The sequence below is a fragment of the Heterocephalus glaber genome, unplaced genomic scaffold, assembly GCF_053883595.1.
Source record: "Heterocephalus glaber isolate CG9 unplaced genomic scaffold, H.glaber_assembly_v1.0 deba00001060, whole genome shotgun sequence".
NCBI lineage: Eukaryota > Metazoa > Chordata > Mammalia > Rodentia > Bathyergidae > Heterocephalus > Heterocephalus glaber.
The window spans coordinates 3011210-3037178 of record NW_028258185.1 but is presented as its reverse complement, the minus strand read 5'-3'; the positions used below and the strand labels follow the sequence as shown (position 1 = coordinate 3037178).

Sequence of the window (25969 nt, the reverse complement as noted above, 5' to 3'; positions counted from 1 at the left end):
TGCAGAGGTGTGCTGAGAGATTTGGGTGCAGGTGGAGAGCTGAGAATGAGCAGTGGTATGAGAAGCTGAGACATAGTTGCTTTGCCCAGAGAGGCATGGAGGAAGTAGGCACAAGTGACAGCAGGGATTCTCAGGGAGGGAAGGGGCAGAGTTGAACAAGCCCCTCTTGAGATCAGTAGACAACTAGGGACTTGCCTAGCCCTGCAGCATTATGCCCCCTTAGAGATGATCAAAGTTGTCTGATCTTAAGACAGAGGTAAAAACAGCTGACCAGTCAAGCCTCAGGAATGCAGCTATAATCTGACAGAGGTCTGCTTCAAAAGGAAATAGAACCTCACTCACTATTAGGCAAGACAGCAAAGCATTGTAGGTAAACCAGCTCGTTTTAGTCAACACCTTCAAATTCCTAATCCCAACCACTGAGAACTCCAATTCAGCCCCTTGTGATTGCTACAAGAAAATAACTTTTCATCTTTGAACTAAGGAGGAAGAACACACTTATTGAATTCTGCCTGCATTATAAAAAGGATTCAGAGGATTATTACCTTTCAGTTTATGTATGTTTGTGTGTTTTCCATTTCTTTCTTTTTCTCTTTACATCTAGTATATATGTGTAATATTGTAGTATATGTGAAATGCAGAATAAGAATTAATTAGTGTTTCAGTTTAGATTATATCTTTCATGGTCATGTCAGGTTAACCCTCACCAAAATTGTGTGGAGGATTCAAAAACAAGTTTTCTATTAGCAAGCTCATGGGGTCAGCCTTCTCAGTGATTCCTTCAATCTCCCATTATACATTCCTCCTACTTCTCCCCTTTTCTTGTGCCCAAAAATAACTTCCCAAAGCCCTATCCCCCCATTCAAGATATGAAAATACTACCAAAGTTCCTATTTTTTTTCTTTCCTTCATTTGCTTTTATGTTTCTTTTCTCATTACCTTGATATTTTTGATATCTCTTTTCATTAGTATGTGTTTGTGATCCATAATAATTATGTTTTTAGAGAATTGGTACATATTTATAACACATCATAATTATTTTTACTTCCATTTTCCCTCCCTACCTTCCCTTCTCACCCATGACAGATACACTTCACATCTCTCCCAATATACCTCTCTGTTTCATATCATCTGCACTGTATTTGATCTTTAAATTATTTATATTTTTGGTCTCTTTCATAAGAAAAACCATGTTATATTTAGCCTTCTATGTCTGATATTTTTTCAATCAACATTATGCTCGCAAAGTAGGTCAGTTTTCCACAAATAATTCAACTTTATTCTTCTTATGTCTCAGTAGTACTCTATTGTGTATAAATATGATTTATTGTTTATCCATTCATCATTAGATATAGGCCACTTCCAAGATTTATGTAGTATGACTTGTGCTGCTATAAAATATGTACACATGTAACCCTGTGTAAAATTTGAAGACATAGGCATAGACAAGAACTTTCTAATCAGAATACAAGTTGCCCCATTAACACTAAGAATAAATAAATAATATATGAATTTAAAAACATTCTACACAGTCAAAAAACAACCATAAAAACGAAGAAACAACCTACAGAATGGGAAATCATTTTGCCACTTCTTAAGAACTAAATCATTAGAGCACTGCCCCAATAAAACCCTTGATCAAAAATGGGCATTTGAGATGAGATACTTCTCAAAAGTAGTATGAATGGTCAATAAGTATACAAAATGTTCATGAGAGAAATGTAGCTTGAACAATTCTGGGATTTTATTTTATTCCAGAAAGTTTAGCTCTCATTAGCAATTTTTAAAAATGCAATTTTGGGGAACCCTCCATTGTTGCTGGGGTTATAAACTAGTTAAACTATTATGGAAATCAATAAACTAAAAACTAAATATAAATCTAAATATAAAAATTCCATATGACCCAGCTATATATCCCTTTTGGGTATATTCTCCAAAATTGCAAAAAAATCTTAACTGATTTCTCAACTGTATCATTCCTTTTCTTCTGCCTCACTACTTTTCTTTTTGACATCACAGACAATTTATCATCAATACTATTTCATTGTCTATGTTTTTGAGAAAATTAAAATAAATTTTCATTATGCAACCTCGAATGTTAATGTTTTAACTGTGAATATTTGAATTAAGCTATATACAGAATGCTGCATAGTTGCATATTACTTGCCTTTTCCCACCCTCATTTTGTATGAAAAGTGTCTAAGGAATACTAATGCACAAAATTTAACACATCTCTGAGAATTTCTCTCCTGAACCCCTCAGAAGATCAACAATGGCAACCTGTCCTCTTGGAACTGTTCCTGTCCATATACCTGGTCACTATTCTGGGAAAACTTCTCATCATCCTGGTCATCAGCTCTGACTCAAACTTCCACACCCCCATACTACTTTATCTCTGACTTGTCCTTTGTTGACATTTGTTACATCTCCATCACAATCCCAAAGATGATTGTGGACATCCACACTTAGAGCAGAGTCACCTCCTATGTGGGTTTCCTAACACAGATGTATGTTCTGATTTTTGGATGTAGGAATGACATGCTACTGAGTGGTGTGCCTGTGATTACTCTGTGGCCATCTGTCACTCACTGTAGCACCCAGGCATCCTGATCCCATGTCTATGTGTCTTGTTGCTTTTGACATGGTTTTTCCTTAGCCTTTTGCACTCTCAGTTGCACATTTTAATTTGCACACATATCATCTGCTTCAAGGATGTGGAAATTGCTAATTTCTTCTATGACCCTCCTCAAGTACTTAATATTGCCTGTCTGATCTCATAACTGATAAGATAGCAGTGTATTTCTCTTGACATTATTTGGTCATTCTCCTAACTCAGGTATGTATTTTTATACTAAACATTGATTTTTTTCCCCATTCTGAAAATCTCATCATTAAGTGGAAGGTATAAAGCCTTTTCAATCTGTTGGCCTTGCCTACTATGTATTGTTTGATTGTTTATCAGAACAGACATTGGAATAGACCTTAGTTCAGCTGTATCATATTTTCTCTGGAACCGTTGAGTGGCTTCAGGACTAACACAGGAACATCCCTATGATGAATCCCCTTAGCTACAGCTGATGGATGGAGATATTAGCAGTATCTTGACTATGCTCCAGAAGAGAGCAGTTTAATCTTAGGACATTTCACATCCACTTGGAACATAGGGTCTAAAAAATAGCAAAACTCAAAATCTGGAGTTGAAAGTAATGACTTCTTGGTCAGAGAATTTTGAAGTTGGTGGTTTTAATTCTTCATTATGCTTCATAGTGGAATGGTGGCAAGCAGAATCTGGGTGGAGAAATTGAACATTTTCAAATGGGTGCATAGTGTCAGTTTGGGGTGCAAAAAAAATCTACAGGTGAATGATAGTGATGGTTACCCAAAAGTGTCATTAAAAATACCACCAAACTCTGACTTGAAAATGGTAATGGTAGGGCTGGGGATTTAGCTCAGTGGTTCTACCACCTGCCTTGCAAGCACAAGGTCCCGAATTCAATCTCTCATACCAAAAAAAAAATGGTAATGGTATTTTTTTGTAGATTTTAACACGAAGAAAAAATTAAAATAACAAACTAATGAATTATTTTTTAAAACGTTAATAAAAAGAGAATGCATATAGTATGCCTTACTATAGTATACCTTCCTCTGGAGAAGGAGGGTGCACATCCTTTATGAACCCCACAATGTCTCTTCCTTCTCTTTTTATTTTAGTTTGTCCTTTGGGATTAGGATACCATGGACCAATGTGAGTAAATGTGAGTTTGCCGAGCAAGCATCCAAGGGCATATGCAGTAAATCACCATCTTCACCCTCCACCTCTTCAGTTTGAAGGCTGCAGACCCATGTCCAACATATCAGTTTATCTTCCTTCCATGGTTTTTAGCAGCAGGAAACTCCTATGTGTTATTGTATTCATTTCAGTCCCAAATATAGACTTTCAGCCTTCATTGGCCATTATTCAGTCTTTGAGTGTGGGACCCCCTGTATTAACCATGTCTCAGAAGTGATAAAAAGGAGTCCAGAGAGTCCTGAGGGTAGGAAGAATGGAGGAAGGATTAGTGAAACTATTGTGTTCTCATCAGGAGGACAAACACTCATGTTTATATAATGAGATGGGATGGCGCTAATGTTCCAAATTTCAGGAACCTGTTCTGTGAAGTTTATGTATTTGATTACAGTGAGATTCCCAGATGTCTCATTCAAAGTTTTTATTTCCACTCATACTGGTCCTACTTTTCATATAGACATCATATCCACACCGGATAGTTTGTCCATTTTATGAAACAAGCATTTTTCCTACCTTGTTTCAGCTCTACCTTGATTCAACTCTGTCATAATCTTCCAGAAAGTATTTGATGACCTCATTATATCATGGTCACCCTAATGATGAATCCTTTATTATAGCCTGTGCAATAGGGTCATTAAAAGTGTTCACAGAAGAACAGTCTAATTTTAAGACTGAGACAAGTTTAAATGCAGACTCATATAAGAAACCCCAAATATAAATTATTTAAAAGGAAAAAATAAAAGAAAGGTGTAAGAAATAGGTAGAGACAGGTACGTGTAAAAAAATAGGTAGGAGATGGAAAAGGGATTGGGGATGAGGGAGAGCAAAAGAATGGTTTGGGAAGTAAAATGATTTTGAAACAAAAGGGCTTTAATTTCTCATCTTGTTTGATAGTAGAATTGTGGTAGCTAGTGTTGTGGTTAGAAAAAATGAGGGCTTTTAAATAATGAGTAGATAGTTTCAGTTTGGAAGATGAAAAATATCTGGAGTTGGTTGTTGGTGATGATTGCTCTACAATGCAAGTGTAATTATGTCACTAAATTGTATGATGAACACTTTTGAAAGATAAAACTCTTCTCTGGAATTTAAATTTTGCCATAATACAATGACAATAAAATCAAATGAATTTTTTAAAATGGAAGAAATGATAGTAATAATATGCTTCTTGCTTTATGGAGAGAGAGCTCCAAAACATTTGTGGAAATTCATTTCCTTTTATTCTTCTTCCTCAATTAATAGCACTATGTCATAAGAGTTTGTGACAACCTGAGCCAATTTCACTAATTATGACCTCTGTGCATTTAGCTTCCAAGGTCATATAATAGTCAGTAATCACCCCAGGCCTGCAGCCCTTCAGTGAGATTTCTTTGTTGAATTTGGCTTCATATGAGTCTCCTCCACGGATTTTCTGCACTGGGAATCTCCCATCAGAGATGCATTGACATCAAGCTTGTGGACAGAGGCAGAATTCACACTCGATGCCAGAGAATAGATGAATGTGAGATCCATGCTCCTTGATCAAGACCAGCCACAGTGCTGATCAGTAAGTGCTGAGGCAGATGAAGGGTGGAGGAAAGACTGCCTGGAGCTTTATTTAATACTAATCAGTACAAGCAGAGTTTCTGTAGGATGATTAGAGGACAACAATATGAAGATGTCAGATATGAGGGCTGTGAAGTTTATGATCTGGGTTGTGGATTCAAATTTTTGCTTTCCTCTCAGAGTGGTTCTACTTCCTACAGATATTACATCATCTATAATAGCAAGTAGATCCAATTAAACTGTTTCCTAAACACTCCAGAATGTTTGGGAAGGTGAGGATGCAGATGAGGGGTAGGATGAGGAAACTATTCATAACATTATTGACAGAATCCTGAGTGTCTGGGGCTGATTTCTGTGTTCCTCGTTAGATGGATCAATTCAGCTGCATAGTCTTCCCAGGTTAGAAATGCCACATTATATTTACTTTACAAAAAAGACAGTGGCACAACATTTTAATCTAACTTTTTCTGTAAGTTTATGCAGAAAACCCTAAAGTTATCTAGAGCAGGAGGGAGGGAGGGGATAAAATGGGATCAACAAGCTGTATTTTATATCTGTACTAACTCCCCAAGAGGATGGTAAAATGAAAGTGCTGCAAGCACATATTCATAATAATACAAAATAAAATTAGTCTAGGGATAGAGGACACCTGGACAGGACAATCTTAGATGGTGGTAACTTTGACAACTCAGTCATTTCACTTTTCTGTCACAATGAATTGAGAATCTTTGCTTCCAATGTTCTTCCTTCAAGGAGTTTCTGGTCAATGACAGGGAAGATCAGTCAGTAACAACCACTGCAACAGTCACAGGAAGGACTGAGATCACAGAAAAGGTCATATAGAATGCACATTCATTCAGCACAGACTTTCTTCCTCTCTAGGATACACTCGCAGGTGTCCACATCTGCCTTCATTCATGTAATCAATCTGAAATCTGAAAATGATACTTAGAGGCAAGTTTTGATTTTGTCACTGCTTGGGAAACATGGAAGAATTTAAAGACCTGAAAGATAGTTGTGATTATGATGGCCCTACCTACTTCCTGATGGTTGGAAAACAAAAACAGACTAGTGAATGTCATCAAGAGACTGAAAACGTAATGTTAAATCCCACTCATTGAATATATCGCTTCTGTAAAATAGAGCAGGCTGTTAATATCCCTGAGACTCATTGTTGCTATCCCAGGTGATTACTACTTGAGACAAGTGCATTGAGGAAGGATTGAGCAGATGAGAACTGCTGCCCATGTGATTAATATGTGAGGAAAGCATAAAATCACAGCAAAAATTAGATATTATTACTCATAGTAAAGAGAAAATTAATCATCATGTTTTTCAAGAAAAATACGGTACGAATTGAAGTTTCTGTTTGTATAAAAACATACTGTGAATTAGGAGAGGTATGATTAACTCTCTTTAATGTATGATTCTGGAGAGCCTATACCATCTCTGACACAGAGAAAATATAAAAAATAAAAATGAGTATTAATAAGTGACTGATTGTTTCACCACAGTCAGTCAATGTGGCATCAACATATTTGGTGCTTTCCTGTCTGCACTTTTACCCCTTTCATTAATGATCCATCAAACTAGAAATGAGATAAAAGAGCTTTTTTGGAATATGTCATGAATATGGGCCAAGTAATTCTATTTAACTGCAGTGGCAACTTAAAATTATTCAAACAATGTATCAGTGTTTCATGGGTACCAAAAGGAGAAAGACTTCCAAAGTGAGGCACTAGCCTAAATTTAAGCCTTGGGTAAGACCTATTAATGTTTTCACATTACTTGATGTTCCAGTGAACAATAACAATTGTAATCATCATCAAACTCACCATTTCCTTAATATAGAAATCCTTCATGAAAAAGATCCCATAATGACCAAGTATTTACTTGTTCCCAAATTTAGATTATATGGTAAACATATTCTTGCAATGAAACTCACTGCATTTTCATTAGGTAGTATGAACAGAGGAAAGAGTAACAAAAGTTCAGAATATTGTAGCATGACAATTATTCAGGCCTAATATGTTTATTTCTTGAGTTCCATCCCAGAGGATTGTCTCTTCTACTGGAGCCAAATGAAAATAATATTTTCAATGTAAAATGAAAATTTTTGTCAAATTATTTTTGAAAGATTATTTTTACCTGGCCCTCAGGGATATTTGTACATATAAATAGTAAGAGGACTAAATTGTTACTTCAGATAATATGTGAAGTTCACTACTACAAAACAAAATTACATATATATATATATACACAATATATATTTCAGGAAGTCAGAAATTATACTCTACCAAAAGCTTTGTGGGAAAATTTAATTTATGCATGTTCTGGAGAGAATAAAAAAATTGAAAGGATTGCACTAGTACTAAACATTCCAATTAAGTCATGGCTCACATCTCATACTGCCATTTATTATCTAATTCATTTCAGGTACCTGTGTGTACTGCACACACACAAAAGTAAGTTCACACACTGATGTAAAGCAGAATATTATTGGAGCAATAGGAGTTATATACTACTTAGATGACCTTTAGGTATTTTTCGTGTAAGTTCTTAAGAAAAGGATTTTTGGGGTTGTTTTGGTGTTGTTTTCTTTTTTCAGTACCAGTAATTGAACTCAGGTTCTTGCACTTATACAGCAAGCGGCCAAACCACTAAGCTAAATCTCCGTCAAGAAAAGGTTTTATGGATGTAATAATCAATACTGGTGATGTAAAGTAGAACATCTTCGGGTCAATATATGTTAAATACTACTTAGATGAGCTTTAGGCACTTTTCAGTTAAGTAAAGGCTTTATAGATAAAATGATCAATACTAATAGGGAAACAATAATAAAAAACACTATCCACAAATTCGTGACAACAGCCACCCTTGGTGACATGCTGTGTGGAGAATAGAGTCATGCAGAGATATCAAGAAAAAAAGGTTCACAGATTAAAGTTAAAATTGAAATCAAATTTTGAATCTGAAACAAATATCATACACTTTTTACATTGTAATATAAGTAGTATGCATCATTGATAGTAAAAACAGTTAAAGTTAATAAATTAAAACACCATGATCTAATGTCAGGAAATACATTTGAGCAGTTGTTCTCAACACTGAGGTAGGAAAAAAATCACAAAGAAATTCACATGCAGACATTTGGATCAAACTGGTTATGATTTTAGGCCAGATTATCTGTATAGGTCAAAATTTCACAAGGTAAATACATTGATAAATGAAAGGGAAAACTTTATTCTATGCAATTATACAATCCTTAAAATATCCATAAAATAATTATATAAAGTAGATAATGGCACCATATTACAATTGATGAAACAGATTTATTAATTCATTTTTTCTGGGCTTTACTCTTTTGTATTGTTTCCAAATTATATCATAGTGAGAACAGTCAAAATATGCACATGTTTTGGATCACATCTTGTATTTTTATGAATATTAACTGTCATGATTAATTGAATATGCAAATAATATGGTCTAAGCTTTTGTAAGAATTTTACTAATATTTGAATTATTGGAACATTGGACCTTGATTTTGATAGAACTATGGTAAAGTTGGGTGTTTCTTGATTTCCTTTATAATGATTTTTCTTAAAAAAGGAAAACTATTACTTATTTTTAATTTGTATTAAAATAGGCTTTATTTTAATGAGATCATCAACTTCTTGTTTCCAAGAAGGTCTTGTGATATTGCTCAGTCAAGAGTTCCTAAGATGGATGTGTTCAAGAGGAGGTGAGTAATATGCAATAAATAATAGAAGATTTATAAAACATTGGTTCAGTACAAGTGGAAAATTTTATAAGTTGTAGAACATGAGAAATTCTGTATTTGTGAATATGCAAGTATAAAACCCACAGAGTGTGCTGGATGCCTACTTCTTTACTTAATTTTTCCATACTTTTTTTCTTTTCAGTAGGTGTTCAAACAATACAGATACTCAGAATCTAACAGCTGTGTGAGAATTCCATCTCACAAAACCCTCCAAGGATCCCGATCTCCAGCCCATCCTCTTTTTCATCTTCCTGTTCATGTACCTGGTTACAGTGCTTGGGAACCTGCTCATCATCCTGGCTGTCAGTTTAGAGTCTCAACTCCACACCCCCATGTACTTCTTCCTCTGCAACTTGTCTTTTACTGGCATCTGTTTCATCTCCACAATGCTTCCAAAGATGACTGTGGATATCCTAACTCACAAGATTGTCATCTCCTTTGTGGGCTGCCTGACACAAATGTCTCTGCTTATTCTTTTTGCATGTATGGATTACATGCTTCTGACTTTGATGGTTTATGACACGTTTGTGGCCATCTACCAATGCCTTCAGTATTCCTTCATTATGAACTTTCCCCTCTTTGTTTTCTTATCTCTTTTATTTAGCCTTATGGACTCACAATTGCATAATCTAATTGTCTTAAAGTTCACTTATTTCTATGATGTTTCAATTTCCAACTTCTGCTGTGAACCTACTCAAATTCTTAAGCTGGATTGTACTGAAAACTTTACCAAAAACATGATCACTTATTTTGCTGGTGCCATAATTGGTTTTTACCCATCTCAGTAATGTTATTCTCTTATTATAAAATCATTTCCTCCATTCTGAGAATCCCATCATCAAGTGGGAAGTATAAGGCTTTCTCCACCTGTGGGTCTCATCTGTCAGTTGTTTATTTTATGGAACAAGCATTGGGATGTACCTTGAATCCATTCTAGCACATTCTTCCTGAAAGAGCATGGTGTCTTCCATAATGTACATTATTGTGACTCCTATGCTGAATCCCTTCATCTATAGCCTGAGGAATAAGGACATTAAAAATGCCCTAACAAAGCTCTACAGCCAAAAATTCTAGAATCCGCATCTGAGGCAACCAAACAAAATTTACATGGAAAGAGGCATAAATTCTAAACATCTAGTCCTGCAAAGTTTACCTTCTGAACATTTTTAGAAGTTTGATTACTTTAATTCCTCAGCATATATCATATCAGAATGGTAGAAGATATGTTCATGAGACTAGAAGAATGCAGTGTGATTAAAATGAATATGCAATTTAAGTTTTAGAAAATAAGCATTTTTGGAGATGCACCATTGTGATGCAGATAAATGAGGATGTAATTAATGATACTGAAAAAATGGTTAAATGCTGTTATATATATTCACCACAATAAATAATGGTAATAAAAGATTTTTGTTAAAAAATACAAATCATGTGAATAGTACACATAAACTTCCCTTTGAATACATAAATATACCAAAACCATGTAGACATTCTTTTTCTGATCTTTTCCTTCCTCAATTAATATTAAGAATTTCTTAATGATTCAGATGAATAAAATATTTTAGTTAACAATGACTGCTGGGCATTGGTCCTTCAAGGTAATATAATAGTAAGTAATTAACCTATGTCTCTAGCTCTCCTGTGGCTCCATACCACTGACTGTGCTTCTTAGGATTTGCTGAGGAAGGCTTTTGATTGCCCAAGGAAACTCTTATTTGACATGATATTCACTGAAATGCTAAGGACAGGGGCTGAGGCTTCATTGGACTCTTGGTGAAGAGAGACCCATTCATTCTTCATTTTCTTGTTCATGACACAGCCAAAATGCTGAGTAACCCAGTAAGTGCAAGTGAGACTAAGGATGGAGGAAAGACTGTCTGCTGCATTATTTCATCACCATGAAGACAAACATGACACCTCTAGTGGCCAAAGAGGAAGCCAATATGCAGGATTTTGGCTAAGAGTACCATGAAGTGTTGTTTCTTGGGGATTCCTGTTGCAAACTTATCCTTCACAAAAATTATTCACTGTCCTAGGACCCTGGATCTACTTCCCATCAACATCAACTAGAAGAATGATCCCAGAAAATGTGTTTCTCTAATTTGTTATTTTAGGACACTTAACATTTAATTAATATGATTAAAGATATAAAAACAGCAAAATGATGACAGCAGGTACCAGTTTACAGAGCTTCCAATATGCCAGGCTTTGTTCTTCTCATCATGTTCAGCTTGCTCCATTTCGCCTTCACAGTCTCACATTGTTCTTGTTTTATAGATAAAGAAGGAACTTAGCATTTTTTGTAGTTTCTGTTATGATTTAGTTAGAAGAGAATGACACTTTATAAAAATTAATCTGTTTGAGGAATGACATAGGGCATTTTTACTGGAGAATCATAGCATAGATGTGCATTGTCAATGCAACCAGCCACTTCAAGTCCCTGTCACTGCAGGAAGCAACTTCTGGTTAACTGTGCTCTTCATGGTGGGAGTTTGGGAAGCTGACAGGGAAGAATGGGGGATGGCACCTGCTGTGTCTATTATAGGAAGGATTTCTCTGGACTACAGGGAAAGATAGAAACATGTACATGGTCATTTAGCACAAACCACTCTATGGTAATTCTTACATGATTATGGGTTAAGTAATTTCATCTCATGAAGGACATGATATTTCTATCATATTAGAGGAGACTTGGCCCTGGGATGGGAATGAGAAAAGTGAACATCTTTATTTTGTGTCCCTCTTTGCTTCTTTATGCAGAATGTATGTAAATGTCCCCATCTCTCTGTGCTCTTATTCCCTGATGGAAATGGGGAGAACAACTCCCTTCTCCACAATGTATGTGTCATGTAGCCTATGTGTGGAACTTTATAAACACTGGGGCACTGTGGTTTATTAAAAGAAAGCATTCATTTTTTTAAAGATAGAGTAGATCTATTGAAAAATGCAACTGTCAAAGGACAGTGGAGCCTGTGATGATGTAAAACTCTACAGTGTGTCTTAGTGAAGGGAAAGTAGTACTAAGATTTACCTGACTCTCAATTTTTGCTTCTTTGGATTCTTTTTTCTCTACTCAGGAAAATTCTTAGCCTCGATCTTTGAATAAATGAATGTTGGAGATGCTGCTACACAGAATTATAGGGTCATGTACTCATGATATAGACATGAAAAAGAGAAATTTTCTCTTGTCTCTAGGTCTACAGGACATTCCTGAAAATAATAAATTTGCAGAGAGGAAAACACTGAGTATTTTGAAGTCACAGTGATTATGGAAATATTCTGAGGTTAACACACAGCCCTAATTTTTATGCTTCTTCTGTGTTAAGATATAGACTCAGGTTAATCATTAATGAGAGAGAGTCAAGACACTTCAATTACAAAACATACATGTATATAAGAACAAAAATTAATGGTAGCATAACAGAAATAGAAAAACAGTAGAACAGGTCAGAAGATATTTTACATAAATTGTGTGAGGATTAATCCTGTCAATATTGACAATAACATAAAGCTTATATTTACCTTCATTTTACATGTTGATTACAGATTATAATTAGAGCACCCAGTACATATTTACTCTTTATTCAATGCAGTTGTATAAACTAGAAATCAACTGAGATCACAATGCTGAGTCTAGGTGACATTAAACCCTGCTCTGTGTCACTGAAAAAAATTAAATTGCTGCTTGGTTGGTCACTATACATTTTCATTTTTCCCACCCTTAGCAACAACGTAAGAGACACCTGAGGAATATCTTTAAACACTTTCCAGCTTCTTGAGTTGGAATGAAATCAAAGAACAATACATATTTTCCTTTTCAGATTCTGTGTTCTTGGTCTTCTACCATTGTTCACCTGAGTGTTTATGAGGTGGGTATGTATACAAGGAAGTGAATAACAGGAGAACTTATAATGGAAGAGTTCTAGGGTAAACACTGCTCCACATTTTAGAACTCAAATCTGAATCCTGGAATGTGAATACTTTGAAGTCTAAATATGTTCAGAATGGTGGGGTACTCCTTTTTACAACCATCTTTCTATCTCAAGAAAACATCAAAACAATACAGGACCGCAGACTCTTATGAGTGTCTCAGAATGGTATCTTATGTGCCATTTCGAGGATCAAGTATTGCAGCCCTTCCTATTTTTACTGTTTCTGTCTATATATCTGGTCGTGAGACTTGGGAACACTCCTCACTCTGGTCATAGGATCTGGCTTCCAACTCTGCATCCCATGTTCCCTTTCCTGTCCAGCACTCCTCAGGTGACAACTGTTTCATTTTTACCATGGTTCTGATGATGATTGTGGACATCCAGGATCACTGTGGAGTCAGCTGCTCTGGGGGGTGGCTTGACACAGATACGTGATGTCATCACTTTTGATTGTAGGAATCACATGCATGTGACCATGATTGTCTTTGACTGGTTTGTGGCCATTTCTCGCCCCTTGCATTACTCTTTCAATGTGAACATTTATCTGAATTGATATTTAGTTTGAGTTCATTTTTATTCACCTTTGGTATTCCAAGCTGTACAATTTATTTGTCTTACAATTTCCCTATTTAAAGGATATGTAAATTGCTCATTCTTTGTTACACTTCCAAATTCCTCAATCTCAAATGACTTGCTTGACATCTCTGATAATTACCTAGTCTTGAGTTTTCTGGAGCCATACTTTTTTTTACACCATCTGTTACTCTTACTAAGAAATTGTTTTTTCAATTCTGAGATCCATCATTGGGAATTTAAAGCCTTCTTTAATGTGAAGAAAGGATTCACTTGTCTGATTTTGTTTATTTTATGTAACAGATGTTGAAGTACCTGCATTGTATTATTCCACAAATGGGATTATAATTTCATTACATTGTGGTCATTCCTGTGCTGAGTCACTTCATCTCCAACTGAAGAAATATAATGCTAAAATGTCCTAAGTAGATGCTCCTGTAGGCCAGTCTAATTCAGTACATATGACATCCACTGAATTTAAGACTGGGAAAATACCAAAATTCAATATAAAGACCCATAAATCCTGCCTCCTTGATCACATTATTTCCGCAGTTTAATGGTGCGAGTTCAGCATCATGGTTCATGGTAGAATTACAGCTTCAAGGACTGTGTAGGGAAAGAGTATTGAGTTTTAAAATTGGATACAAATTTTCAGTTTGTGAACATCAAAAATATTCAAAGGGAAAAGGGAACTAGGGAGGAAGGGCAGGGGGAAGGAAAGAAGGGAAAGAAAAAATAAGGAGGAAAAAACAGAAACAAAGCTTTTCCAAATGGGGAGGGGTGGAGGGGTTGAAGGGAGGGAAGAGGAATAGGAAAAAATAAGAGCTAAGATATATCCAAATAGGTACAAATTCCCATGAATGAATGTAATCATATTGTATACCTAAAATGTGCCAATAAATTTAATGAATAAAAAATTCTGGATATTGATGATGGTGATGATTTTACAACATGTAATTAATTGCATGTCATTAATGGCACTGAAGTGTGTACTTAATATGGTTGAGGCAAGTTTCTATTGTGTATCTATTATCATAGAAAAATGGAAATAAGGAATACATGGATCTTTTTAAAAGGATAGAAATGTAATAAGTGAATATAATACACAAGATTCCTTCTATGATGTGACATCAAATACACTTGTGGATATTATTTTTCCTTTTGTCTCCTTTCTTCTTCAGTGTTATGAAGTTCTTAGAGATTGGATAACAGGTACAAATTTGAATCATTATGAGCTCTGATCATTGTACTTCATGATCATGTAATAATTAAAAATAAGCCTGTCCCTCTAGCACTTACTTTGATTATTGAAATATAGTTAGCTTCATATCTGTCCTTCCTATTCCATTGATGGCTGCATCAGGATGCTCTTATCTGACTTTTTATTCATAGAAACTCTGAGAACTCAATGCTGTAACTCAATGCACACCAGGCTTGGAGGTCTGGTCTTGGGATCTGTACTCACTGGTCATGACACAACAGTAAAGTACCATAAACCAGTAATGTCAGAGGGAGCCCATTGATATATGAAAGACTCTTACTTCATCCAAAGAACAAACATGACTGCTTTGATAGCCATATGGGGAGATTTTAATATTTGATGTTTGCACTACAAGAAGTGTGAAGTGTAAGCTCTTAATTGTGGCAAATATACTGCAAAACTCATTTAAAATTTGCTTTCCACCCTCTTTGCTTCTACTACTCATAGATGCCTTGCCGACAACAGCAGAAGCTGGGCCCCTGTAATCTGTTTCCTAAGCAGTCTAAAAGGATTGTTGAGATAAGGATAAAAACAAAGAGGTGAATGATAGTAACTATAATACCCAAATTGTTATCATGTCCTGTATCTTGCCTAGTGCACAAAAGCATAAACAATAAAATCTCTGACATTGTTGGAATTTGCACTGATTTATAAAAACAGAGCATAATCACTGTGGCTTCCACAGAACTGGTGCTTTCTTGACTGCATATTGTCTCATAGAACTAAAGATACACTTCATCAAAAGGAAAACGAGGACTTGAATTGTCTTTTTATCATTATTACACTCTTTTTGAAATTCTTGTTCCTCTCTCTAGATCATGCAAGTGAGAATTCCAAAAAACATATGTGAGAAGGATAGTTGTTTGAATTCCAGCAATTGATACATCAGCAATTTTTCTACTAATCACATTTTATCCCATTAAAAATCAGTCCTTATCTACTACATTATCTGACATTTATGAATAATTTTACAAATATTCCTGACCAACAAAATCTCTTAACCGTGTCCCTGTCATGTACACCTGGGCCATATGAATCTATTAAACAACATCTAAAACAACAAAACTTCAGATATCATAAAAATAGATCATGATCATAAAAACAGAAAAAGATACATAAAGAGAATATGGAGACAAACTACAAGGGAATCAGCCTAAAGGATATTACATAATTTCACATTGTTTTAGCTCCAATGCCACTTAAAACTTGTATTCGTCAATAACATTGCTTATTCCATAGTGATAGAATCCTTTATTTGAAAAAGCCTGTAATGACTAAATATTTAATTTACAAACTTTACTTAGATGCATGCACATGGGTGTTTCTCTATTTCCACCATGGAGTATGATCTTATTGAGATGGAAAGATTGACATTCACTGTGAGTAGGGAGCAGGTTCGTGATGGGGCACTGAAGATTTCATTCTTTTTTTTTTTAGAGAAGACACCCTCTTTATTATATTTTATTTATATATTAATTGGTACATTTTAGGTATACAATACATTTACATTTATCGTTGGGTGTTTGTACCTGAACATGATGTATCTTAGTTCTTATTTTTCCTCCATTACCTATGTGCCCTTCACCCCCACCACCCTTCCCTATTTACATAGACTTTGTTTCCTTTTTTTTTTTCTCATAATTTTTCCTTTCCCTTCTTCCCCCTTCCCCTCCCCTCCCACCACCCCTCCAGCTACTGAAGGTTTCATTCTAAGGCTCCCATCCCAAGGCATTTTCTTCTCTACTGGGGCCAAATGGAAATAATATTCCATACAAAAATTGGAATCTCATAGTCACTAATCAGGCAAGAATTTTTATTAGAACTACTTTACAGATATTTCAAAGTGTATTTGTTGAAAGAAATATAATATAGTAGAAGAGAACTAGTTTTTAATGGGAAAATGTGATTAATGTAAAATTGTTCATGCATGTATTAATTGTTGGAATTCAAACAATTATTTTACATCTATATTTTTGGAATTCTCACTTGCACAGTACAGAGGGGAGCGTAAGAGTTTTGAAAAGATTGTAATAACAATAAAATAACAAGTCCAATCATGCTCTCTTTTCTGTTAATATAGTGTGTCTGTTAAAAAATTTGCAGTAGCTGCATGTATTTCACAGAGAGACTTAAATGTCATTGTAAACTAGTATATTTAGGGGATGGTAGGTGTTGTGTTGTAGACTACTTAGATGAGTTTTAGGCTCATTTTAATAAGTTTTTCAGAAACCTCATCATGGATACAAAAAACAATACTGACATGGAAACTGAGAAAAATCTACCCACCAAATTTCTTGCAATGGTCACCTTTGGAGGACAAGTATACAGGAGAATGGAATCATGAAGAGATACTCAGACCTCAAATTTCATGGGTTTGTCACAACTGAGAAATGTCTTTGAAGGTTGATTGGCCTGAAGTGTGAATACATGCCTCTGTCTACTTGAATTCAAAATACACTCAGAGTCCTGGGTGCCAATTATTTGTTGCCTTCTCCCCACACTCCTTTCTACTTCCAAAAGTATCAAACCAGTGTAGAACTACACAATGTAAAATGTGTGTCTCAGAATTCCAACTCAGAAACCTCTCAGAGGATACAGACCTACAGCTGTCCTGTGTTTAGATTATCATCATCTTGGCTGTCAGCTCTGACTTCCACCTCCACACCCCCATGTACTTTTTCCTCTCCAATCTGTACTGGGATGATGTCTGTTTCATACCCATCATGGTCCAAAAGATGACCATGGATCATTCCTATGACAGTAGGATCATGCTCTACATGTGGTACTTGATACAGATCCTATTTTTATCTTTTCTGGAAGTATGATAACCTAGTTCTGACTGCAAAGTCTTACGACAGGCACATGGTCATCTGTAACCCCTGAAGTGCACATCCATGAATCCTCCCCTCTTTGGCTTTGTTTTGTTGTCCATTTTACTTAGTCTTTTGGACTCTCTGCTGTACTGTTTTTTGCTATGTAATTTACCTACTTCAAGGATGTAGAATTATCCAATTGCTTCTGGGATCTTATACAAGTTCTTAATTCTTACTGTTTTGACAACTACCCAATAACATGGTCATATATTTCACTGGTCCTATATATTTGGTTTATTTTTTTCCTTCTTGGGTAGTTTTATCTTATTATTTCTTTCATCCTATGAATTCCATATTCAGGGGGAAGTATAAAACTTCTCTACCTATAGGTCTCACGTGTCAGTATTTTGCTCATTTTATGGAACACATATTTCTGTGTAGCTTGACTCAGATCTGTCACAATTTCCAAAAAAGAGTTTGGTGGCTTCAGTCATTACAACATGGTCACTACTATGCTGAATTCTTCATCTATAGCCTGAGAAACATGAACATTAAACATACCCCAAAAAGGCTTAAAACAGAACAGTCTAATTTCTAGCCTGAGACAAGGAGTTTAATGTAGGATCATATAAGATATCCAAAATATTAAGGACTCAAAGAGCAAAATAAAAGAGAAATGACAGAAAAGAGGGAAGTGGACTTTGTAGACATGGGAAGGAGACCTGGGAATGGCAAGAAAGGGAATGATTAAGAGGGGAAGGGGAATTAAAATCACTTAAAATGTGACATGTATATATGTACCAATTCCCAAGATGAATATAACTTTTATATAATGGAAATATATATGAAAAAAGTTTAAAAAGCTAAACATATAGAGCTCTAAATTCTGAATCCTCAGTCACTTTATTTTGAAGTATAATGGCTTGAAAATTCTCATCATATTTGATAGAATTGTGGTAGCCAGTGTTGAGGGTGAGAAAAAATGGGAATGTTTTTAATAATGGGTAGGTAGTTTCAGTTGGGAAGATGAAAAATTTCTGAATATGAATGTTGGTGATGGATATACCACAGTACAAATATAAATAAGGCACTGAATTATAAACTTTCCTTTATAATTTAAATATGGCATAATAAACATTTAAATGAAATCCAAATTAATTATTAAGAAAAAGAAATGCAAGAAATATGTAGTAGTTGTAAGTTTTGTTCTGAATAGAGTCCTCAAACATTTGTGGACATCCATTTTCTCTTCTCTTTCCTAATTAAGATTAGATTGTACTTACAGTTTGTTACAAAGTGGACCAATTTGGCTAATTATGACCTGTGTGCATTGAGCCTCCAAGGTCATATAGTCAATAATGAGCCCAGGCCTGCAGTCCTTCAGTTAAATATCTCTGCTAAAGTTTGTTTCATGGGCATGACTCTTTGGTTTTTTACACCAAGAATTTTTTCTCTGAGATGCATGCATATCAGTCCTGAGGACAGCGCCTACATCCATGATCATGACCAACCCCAGCCACAATGCAGATCAGTAAGTACTGAGGGAAATGAATGGTGGAGGAAGGACTGCCAGAGGATTTGTTTCCTCTTAGTGAGAACAAACATGTGGTTTGAGTAGGATGATGGGAGGACAAAAAGTGAAAATTTAAGACTTGAGAACTATGAAGTTTATGATTTTAGATGTAGTGAGGGTTACTGTAATCTTATATGAATTTTGTTTTCTTCTCAGAGTGGTTCTACTTCCTAAAAATATCTCACCAGATATAACCCAAAATAGGTCACACATAACCATTTCCTAGATGTTCATGAACTTGATAATACAGATGATAATTAAAATGAGAAAACTATCCATAATGTGTAATTTGTTATTTAGATAATCCTGAGGGTCTGGTGCTGAGATCAGTGTTCTTTGTAGACTGGATAAATTTAGCTTCCAGTTGAAAAATGCTTCATTATAAGTTTTTATAGAAAAGTCAAAGGTACCATGATTATTTAATGTGTGCTATCTGATTAGAGACATAGAGCACCTGGATGTTGCCTTCAAAACTCAGATAGTCATTTCTCATCCCTGTCACCCTGAGATGAGATTTCTTGCTCCACGTGCTCTTTTTTTTTTTTTTAGGGGATTTCTTGTAGATGACATTGCAGACTAGTTAGTGAGAACTGCTGCAAAGAGAGAAGAAAGATTGCTATCATAGAAAAAGATCACAGATAGAAGGCACACATTCACTCAGCAAATCCTTCTACATTTTTTACCTTTCCAATGTATCCCTGCAGCTGCCCACATTCTCCTCCGTTTATGTAATTGGCCCATTCAACTGAAAATTATACTTATGATCAGGTCTTGATTTTGTTACTATTCAGAAAACAAGAAAGAGATAAAAGTACCCATACCTGTCCACACCTCTCCTTAAACTTACTTATGGTTGGGAAACAATGAAAACTGATTCATGTATGGTACCCAAGAACTGATGATGTAATTTTAAACCTTGTTTGCTGATGTAGACATATCATTTCTGTAAAATGAAGCTGGTTGTTGGTATCTCTGAGATTTAACATTGACAGCTGAGGTGATTATTAGTTGATACAACTGCACTGAGGAAATATTAAACATAATGAGTGGTGTTTTGTGTTAATATGTGGTAAAATCATAAAATCAGAGGAAAACTTTAGATATTATTATTCATAGTAATGAGAAAATTAATCAGTGGTTCACAATACTTTATCATAGCGTGGAGGCATCAACATATTTGATGTTTTCCTGTCTGCAGCTTCATCCCTTTCATTAATGTCCAACTGAAGTAGAGATAAGGTAAAGTAGCTATTTGGGTCTATGTCATGGGCATGAGCCCTATAATTGCATTAAATTGTGCTGAACACTTAAAATTATTTGGAGATCATGGCTGAAAATTTCATGGGTATCAAAAGAGAAAATGTGTATGAAGTGAAGGTGCTAGCCTAAAGACTTGAGTTAAAATCCATTAATACTTTCACATTATTCCATAGCTCCAATGCCCTTCAACAATGGCATTCACTATAAAACTCTCCATATGTATTTTTAATTTATTTTTTTGAGACAGGATCTCCCTAGGCTGGCCTTGAATTCACTATGTAGCCCAGGTGGGCCTCTAACTCATGGCAATCCTCCTGTCTCAGGCTCCCAAGTTCTGGGATTATAGGGGTATGCTACCACACCTGGCAAAACTCATTATATAATTAATGTAGGAACCTTCTATTGGAATATCATCCACAATGAGCAAATATTTATTAGCTTCCAAAAGTATCTTGTATACAACAAGCATTGTGGCAATAGAGATTATTGTATTGACATTAAACAGTATGAACATAGAGAGAAGGAGAGTCACAGACATCTAACATATTGTAGCTTTTCAATTATTCAGGACAAAAAACATGATTATTTCATGACTCCCAGGCACTGTCTTAAAAAAAGTTAAATGAAAATAATATTTTCAATGCTAAATGAAATCTTTGTAGAATCATTTTGGAAAGATTATTTCCATATGAACCTCTGAGATATTTTTGATTATAGATATATTATATATAGAATATATACTTATATAACAATATGTTACAGTTAATAATGACTGATCTTTAAATGAGATAGCAAGTTAATGGCAAAATTGAGTATATATCAATTGCAAAAAGTCAAAGAACTATATTCTACCCATGTTTTCAGGGAGATATTCACTCATGTATGCTATGGAGAGGAGCAGAAAATCACTGAAATGCTTGTCCTCACAATAAGCTCACAGATTAAATCACAGCTCTCTCAGAGGTAATGCAACTTATCACCTAAATCATTTAAGGTAGTTGTATTTACTTCACAAAGAAAAATAAATTTCCATGTTGTTATAAAGTAGAACATTTCAGAGATATTAAGTGATATACACTACCTAGATGCATTTTAGGTACTTTTCAGGTAGTCTTTAGAAAAGGCTTTATGGATACAGTAATCAACAGAGATGTAGAAAGAATGACAGGAATATCTATCCCCAAGTAACTAACAATAATTGCTCATGGGAACAAGGTGTGTGGAAGAATAGAGTCATGCCAAGATATCAAGAACCAAAGACTCATAGATTATAATTCAAATAAATGTCAAATATTAAATCTAAAATAAATATAAAATATTACATTAAAATGTACATAGTGTGCATTAATATTAATAAAACAGTTAATATGAAGATATTAAAGAACCATGCTCTAAATGCCAGGAAATTTATGTCTGCAGTTGTTTTAAACCCTATTGTAAGAAAGAACCAAAAAAATCTTCACATGCAAATATTCTAATTAAACTGGTATTTCTTTCAGACCAGTGTGTCTGGACATTTTAATATTTCATGAAGAAGTGCCAGGGATTTAGCTCAGGGGTTACTCCACCTGCTTGAAAGCGCAAGGAGCTGAGTTCAATCCCTGATACACACCCCCCCAAAAAAATTCATGAAGTGAATATTGATAAATGGGATAGAAAACTTCTATTCTGTGCAATAAAAGGATTTTGGAAGGTTTTCATAAAATAGTTGTTTAAAGTAGGTAATTATTGTCACCATATTACAACTGATGAAACTACCAGATTACATTATTTTCTGAGCTTTCCTGGTTTTCATCATTTCCACTTGCTTTTGATCACACGTTGAACGTTTTATAAATATGAACTGTCAATAGTGATCAAATGATAGAGTTCAAGCTCTTTTAGAGGTCTTATTAAAATTCTGAGTATCAAATATTAGGCTCTGGTTTTGATAGAAATAACATAATTAGGATACTTCTTAATTTCTTTCAGAATGATTTTTCCTAAAGAAAAAAGCTATTACTTATTCTCAGCTTTTATTAAAAGAATAGGCTATAGTCTATTGTGATCATAAACTTTTTGTCTCCAATATTCTTGGTCTTCTAACATTGCTCAGTGGACTGTGTAAAAAACAGGTGAATAATAATAACATGAATAATGTAAGATTTATTTTAAAAATTTCAGTTTAGTAGAACTCAGATATATTAACAAAGTTATATGGAATACAAGAATAAATTGTTGTGACTATGTGAGTACAAAATATATACAGAGTGCTGAGTATATATTTATTTTTGCATTTTTTCTGTATTATTCTCTTTCACAAGGTGTCCAGACAATATAGATGCACAGAATCTAACAGTTGTGTTAGAATTCCATCTCATGAAAATCTCAGAGGATCCAGACCCGCAGCCCATCATCTTTGGACTCTTCCTATCCATGTACCTGATCACAGTGCTTGGGAACCTGCTCATCATCCTGGCTGTCAGCTCTGACTCCCACCTCCACATCCCCATGTATTTCTCCCTTTCCAATCTGTCCTTTGTGGATATCTGTTTCACCTCCACCACTGTCCCAAAGATGATTGTGGACATCCTAACTCAGAGCAGAGTCATCTCTTATGTGGGCTGTCTGACACAGATGTCTCTGCTTATTATTTTTGGATGTATGGATGACATGCTTCTGACTGTGATGGCCTATGATAGGTTTGTGGCCATCTGTCACCCCTTGCATTACCCAGTCATTATGAGCCCTCACATATGTATCTTTCTAGTTTTTGCCTCTGTTTTTCTAAGCCTTTTGGACTTACAGCTGCATACTTTGATTGTCTTGAAGTTCATTTACTTCAAGGATGTTTCAATTTCCAACTTCTGCTGTGAACCTGCTCAAATCCTTAATCTAGATTGTAGTGAAAACTTCACCAAAAACATAATTACATATTTTGTTGGTGCCATATTTGGATTTTTTCCTATCTTGATAATACTATTCTCTTATTATAAAATCACTTCCTCTATTCTGAGAGTTCCATCATCAGGAGGGAAGTAAAAAGCCTTCTCCACCTGTGGATCCCACCTGTCAGTTGTTTGCTTATTTTATGGCACAAGCATTGGGATTTACCTTGGATCAGCCATAGTGCACTCTCCTCAAAAGAGTTTGGTTTTCTCAGTGATGTACACAGTTTTGACTCCTATGCTGAATCCTTTCATCTATAGCTTGAGGAACAGGGACATTAAAGATGCCCTGAGGAAGCTTCATAGAAGAAAAGTCTAATAGCAGAACTTTATGCCTCCCATAGAATATAGGTGGAAAAAGCATCAGTTTTAAGTATATAGTTTTCTAAGTTCTGCCTCCTAGTCATCTTATATTTACAGTTTGAGGGGTTTAATTTCTCATTATAGTAAATAGAATGGCATTTTAAAGTGGTGTGAATCAGGAAGTACATAGACTCCTTAAAATGAGTACTGGGACTGGGGATGTTGCCCAGTGGCACTGGGCCCGCCTGGCAAATGCAAGGTTCTGAGTTCAATCCCTGGTACAAAAAAAAATGAGTACTAAGTTTCAGTTGGGGGCCTGAAAGTATTTAGATATGGATATGAATACCATTAAACTGCTGAATCATGCAATAAAAATAATTCTGTTAACTTTTGTTATTTATATTTTACCACAATAAATAATGAAGATAAAAAGTAGATTTATCTTTTTTTAAAAGAAGGAAACAAAAAACTAAGTGAATGTCACATAGGAGATTCCTCTTAAATAGAGCAAGAGATGAAAAACAGAGATGGCATCCACTCTGTTTTCATCTTGTTCTTCCTCCATTAATATTAAGAAGTTCTTAACAATTTGGATAATATGGAAATGCTTTGGCTATGAGCTCTGTGCATTGATCTTTCAAATTAATATAAAATAATCAGCCTATGTCCACAGCTTTTTTATTTTTAGGACCAATCTATTGTTATCTATATCTGTGTCTTCCCCTCTTAAAATTGTGTTCTTAAGAAGGCATCTATCTGACATCATATTGATATAGAGCATAGGATCTATCAATGATATAGGACTTCCAAAATAATCCAAATAGCATAAAGAAATATAACTCTCCACTTGTGAGATATGTAAAATGCTGAGTTTGTGTTCTTAAAATCGGAGAATGAATTCTAGGAATAATGAGGTTAAGAGTGGGAATAATTTATTGCAAGAAAGATAGCTTCTAAGAGAGACAGAATGAGGACCTAAAAGTGGGCTTTCCACCCACCCTGTTTCTCAAAAGTGTTTTATCAAGCAAAGCCATGAGGTGAGGTGGGTTCAAAGTGGAAGAAAACTATAGTCAAGCAATCAGATCCAATTGGAAAATCACAAGGTGAGTATGAGGTGAGGAAAAACTATGATCAACCAATAAAATTATGTGTAGTTGCTTAGGTAACTACAGGATCTGACCATGTAGAATTTAGAAAGGAAGGGAATCAGGGAGACAGTGGAAAGTAGAGCAAGGAGACAAAAATGAAGACGGGGATATAATAATCAAAATATGTCATATGACTATATACCAGTGTACCATAGTATGACTATGTAGCAGTATTTCATTATTCTGTATGGAGGGAGGGTGTGGAGGAAGGTGAAATGAAATGGGTCCAGATTCAATATGCATATGTACTGATACAACCAGATAAATATAATTAGTATGTATCAAAACACATAGTAATAAAAATATACAGCTCAGATATATCAGTGGTTAAGTGTCCCGGCCCGCGGGTAAGTCAATGGAGACCCTAGAGGGGGGGTGAGAATGACAAAGGACAGGGGACACGAGAGATGGAGACAAGACAGGTTTCTGATCAAGTCTCGTTTATTGCGGAAGCTGCTACAACATATATACCCTAGGGCTAGAGGGGAGGAGCAAGAGGAGGGTACTGGGGCTACTTCCTTGTTGCCGGGTAGATTTGCAGCAGGCCCGGATATGTCCGTAAAAGGCACTCAAGAGTTCTAGCGGGGGGGCAAGGCCCCCCACAGGTCCTCCCTTTAAAATTATAATTATAAGAAAGGCGTCAGGAGAGCCAAGCCTGCGGGGGCTGAGCCTGTCTTGGGTCAGAGCAACATACGTGTCTGCACCGTGCACCTTACCCATCATTGGTTAACCAGAGAATCAAGGCTCTGGCACCTGTCTTAGGCGGCACACGAGGGCTCTTTCATTGCATGGCACGCTTGCTCAGTTGCCCGTCATTGGCTTGCCAGCCCACTCACCAGGTGGGGCAAGAACACTTCGCCACGGCAAGGACCTAATCGATGGTCCGACAGTTGTCCTGGTCAGCCATTGCCAATCTATTATAGTAGACCTGTATGGGTGCTGTTTTTATTGCCTCTATCTGGGCTCTAAGAAAGGCCATGATTTTGTTATAAAGTATGGGCCCCAGAGAAATGAGCAAGAGTAGACCCAATAAGGGTCCCAGCAAAGGGAGGAGATAAGGGAGGAGACC

At 35.5% G+C, this 25969-nt stretch overlaps 1 protein-coding gene, 1 long non-coding RNA gene and 2 pseudogenes across 2 annotated transcripts in view; 3 read left to right on the top strand and 1 right to left on the bottom strand.

Annotated features, from left to right (window-relative positions):
* Positions 1–8574: 8574 nt before the first annotated feature.
* LOC101714214 (olfactory receptor 7E24-like) overlaps positions 8575–25969 on the top strand; it is a 237541-nt gene continuing 220146 nt past the window's right edge. The window contains exon 1 of the mRNA XM_087209753.1: positions 8575–9071. Within this exon, the coding sequence (XP_087065879.1) occupies positions 9052–9071 (20 nt within the window). The 5' untranslated portion in view covers positions 8575–9051. The remainder of the gene's footprint in view (positions 9072–25969) is intronic.
* On the top strand, positions 9152–10184 carry LOC147828508 (olfactory receptor 7E24-like; annotated as a pseudogene).
* Positions 10207–25969, bottom strand: part of LOC147828504 (uncharacterized) — a 157292-nt gene continuing 141529 nt past the window's right edge. The window contains exons 5-6 of the long non-coding RNA XR_015450703.1: positions 19717–19855; positions 10207–11671 (exon numbers count right to left, since the gene is read on the bottom strand). This is a non-coding gene — a long non-coding RNA (uncharacterized LOC147828504). The remainder of the gene's footprint in view (positions 11672–19716; positions 19856–25969) is intronic.
* LOC106008731 (olfactory receptor 7E24-like) lies at positions 22558–24893 on the top strand (annotated as a pseudogene).